Here is a 1,455-nt window from a genome sequence, read left to right on the forward strand (position 1 = left end):
GGTGCATGGCTGGGGGGGAGGGGGGGGAGTATGGGGGTGTCCCTCACCCCCAGGGACGTCCTGACGGAGGAGAGCTTGAAGAGGACTCGCCGCCACTCCTCGGGACACACGGCGCGCAGCTCCGCCGAACTCATCTCCAGCAACTGGTACCCCGTCAGCACCCCCAGGCACCGCACCGTGCTGCGGACGGACGGACGGACGGATGGTAAAGGTGGGGGGTGAGCTGGGCATGACACCCTCCCACCCCCCAAAAAAAATGGAGGGTGGCTCAAAGGGGTCCACCTTACATCTTGGAGAAACCCTTGTAGTTGAGCCAGGCTGTCACCTCCGCCGGCGAGGAGTCGGGGTGCAGGTTGGGGGGACTCTCCTGGAGCGGGGGACAAGGGGAAGGGACAAGAAGCGGGGTGGTCCCCTGTCACCTTTTCCTGGTGGTACGGGGAAAGGAGGGGAGAAGGGACACCCACCTGGATGGGGCTGTGCCCCCTCCCCTGCCCCAGCGGCTCCAGGATGTTACTGGGGACGTAGCCCTTCTGTCCCAGACTGTCCTGCACCAGCCACCACTTCTTCCGCTGGTCCAGGACCTAGGAGTGGGTGGTGACAAGGTGGGGATGGCGACAGCACCCTGCTCTCATCCCCTTCCAGGACCCCCCCCCCCGGGTAGGCAGGGTGGGGGTCCTCACTCCATCCTCCCCCATCTCCCCCACGGATGAGACCCTCCCCACACACCCCAGTTCCTACCTGCAGCGTGTCCCCCAGCCTGCTGCTCAGCTCCTGCGGGTTCCTGCCCTGAAACTCGTACAGGGCTCGCGCCATCCCCTGGACGGGGAAGGAGGACCTGGAGATGGAGGGGAGGGGGGGGTACACATGGGGACATCAACATCCAGCTGGGGGGCCCAATCCTGCCCCAACCCTCAGCATCCGTGGGGCAACGGGACCACTTACGTTTGGGCAGGATTGGCCCTCCGGGCGGTGACCGGCGACTGCTCGGGGAGCAGCGGGAAGGGCGGGTATTGAGAGTGAGTTGGGGAAACTGAGGCAGGAGGTGGGATGTCCTGGTTCGCTCCGTGCCATACCTGACCCGCCGGTGGGGGCAGCCACCCGTCGGAGAAGACGGGGATGTAGCGCGGTACCATCTCCCCGTTGGGGTACTCTGCCCTGCGGCGGGCAGGGAGAAAACCGAGGTGGGTGGTGGGAACCCCCCAACGCTCCAGGCTGGACCCTCCAACCTTGGTGTTGGGGGGGGGAATGGACCCCACCTGGTCTGGTTCCAGGCGATGCCGAGGTTCTTCCAAGTTCTGTAGTCCTCCTGATGGAGGGTCTTCTCCAGCAGTTCCACCGCCTCCGGCACCAGCAGCGGTGCCTCCACCGCCGGGGCCAGGCTGGGACTGGGGCAGTGGTCCAGGACCTGCTCCGGGTGGGTGGTGATGGAGCAGCACCCCCATACCTGCCCCCACC

The 1,455-nt window shown here is 66.3% G+C and overlaps 2 protein-coding genes across 2 annotated transcripts in view; one reads left to right on the forward strand and one right to left on the reverse strand.

The window, feature by feature from the left end:
- Positions 1-64, forward strand: part of LOC104294671 (glutathione S-transferase Mu 1-like) — a gene marked incomplete at its 5' end in the record, with an annotated part of 2,000 nt that extends 1,936 nt beyond the window's left edge. The window contains one exon of the mRNA XM_009894310.1: positions 54-64. Within this exon, the coding sequence (XP_009892612.1) occupies positions 54-64 (11 nt within the window). The remainder of the gene's footprint in view (positions 1-53) is intronic.
- On the reverse strand, positions 63-1,405 carry LOC104294677 (epidermal growth factor receptor kinase substrate 8-like protein 3; the record flags this gene model as incomplete). The annotated part of the gene is made up of 7 exons (XM_009894324.1): positions 63-180; positions 288-367; positions 465-581; positions 739-835; positions 943-980; positions 1,074-1,155; positions 1,257-1,405. Coding segments are annotated over 7 exons (681 nt in total), but the record flags the coding sequence as incomplete, so codon positions are not given.
- Positions 1,406-1,455: the final 50 nt, after the last annotated feature.

This window comes from Charadrius vociferus, unplaced genomic scaffold, assembly GCF_000708025.1.
Source record: "Charadrius vociferus isolate BGI_N301 unplaced genomic scaffold, ASM70802v2 scaffold2450, whole genome shotgun sequence".
Lineage (NCBI taxonomy): Eukaryota > Metazoa > Chordata > Aves > Charadriiformes > Charadriidae > Charadrius > Charadrius vociferus.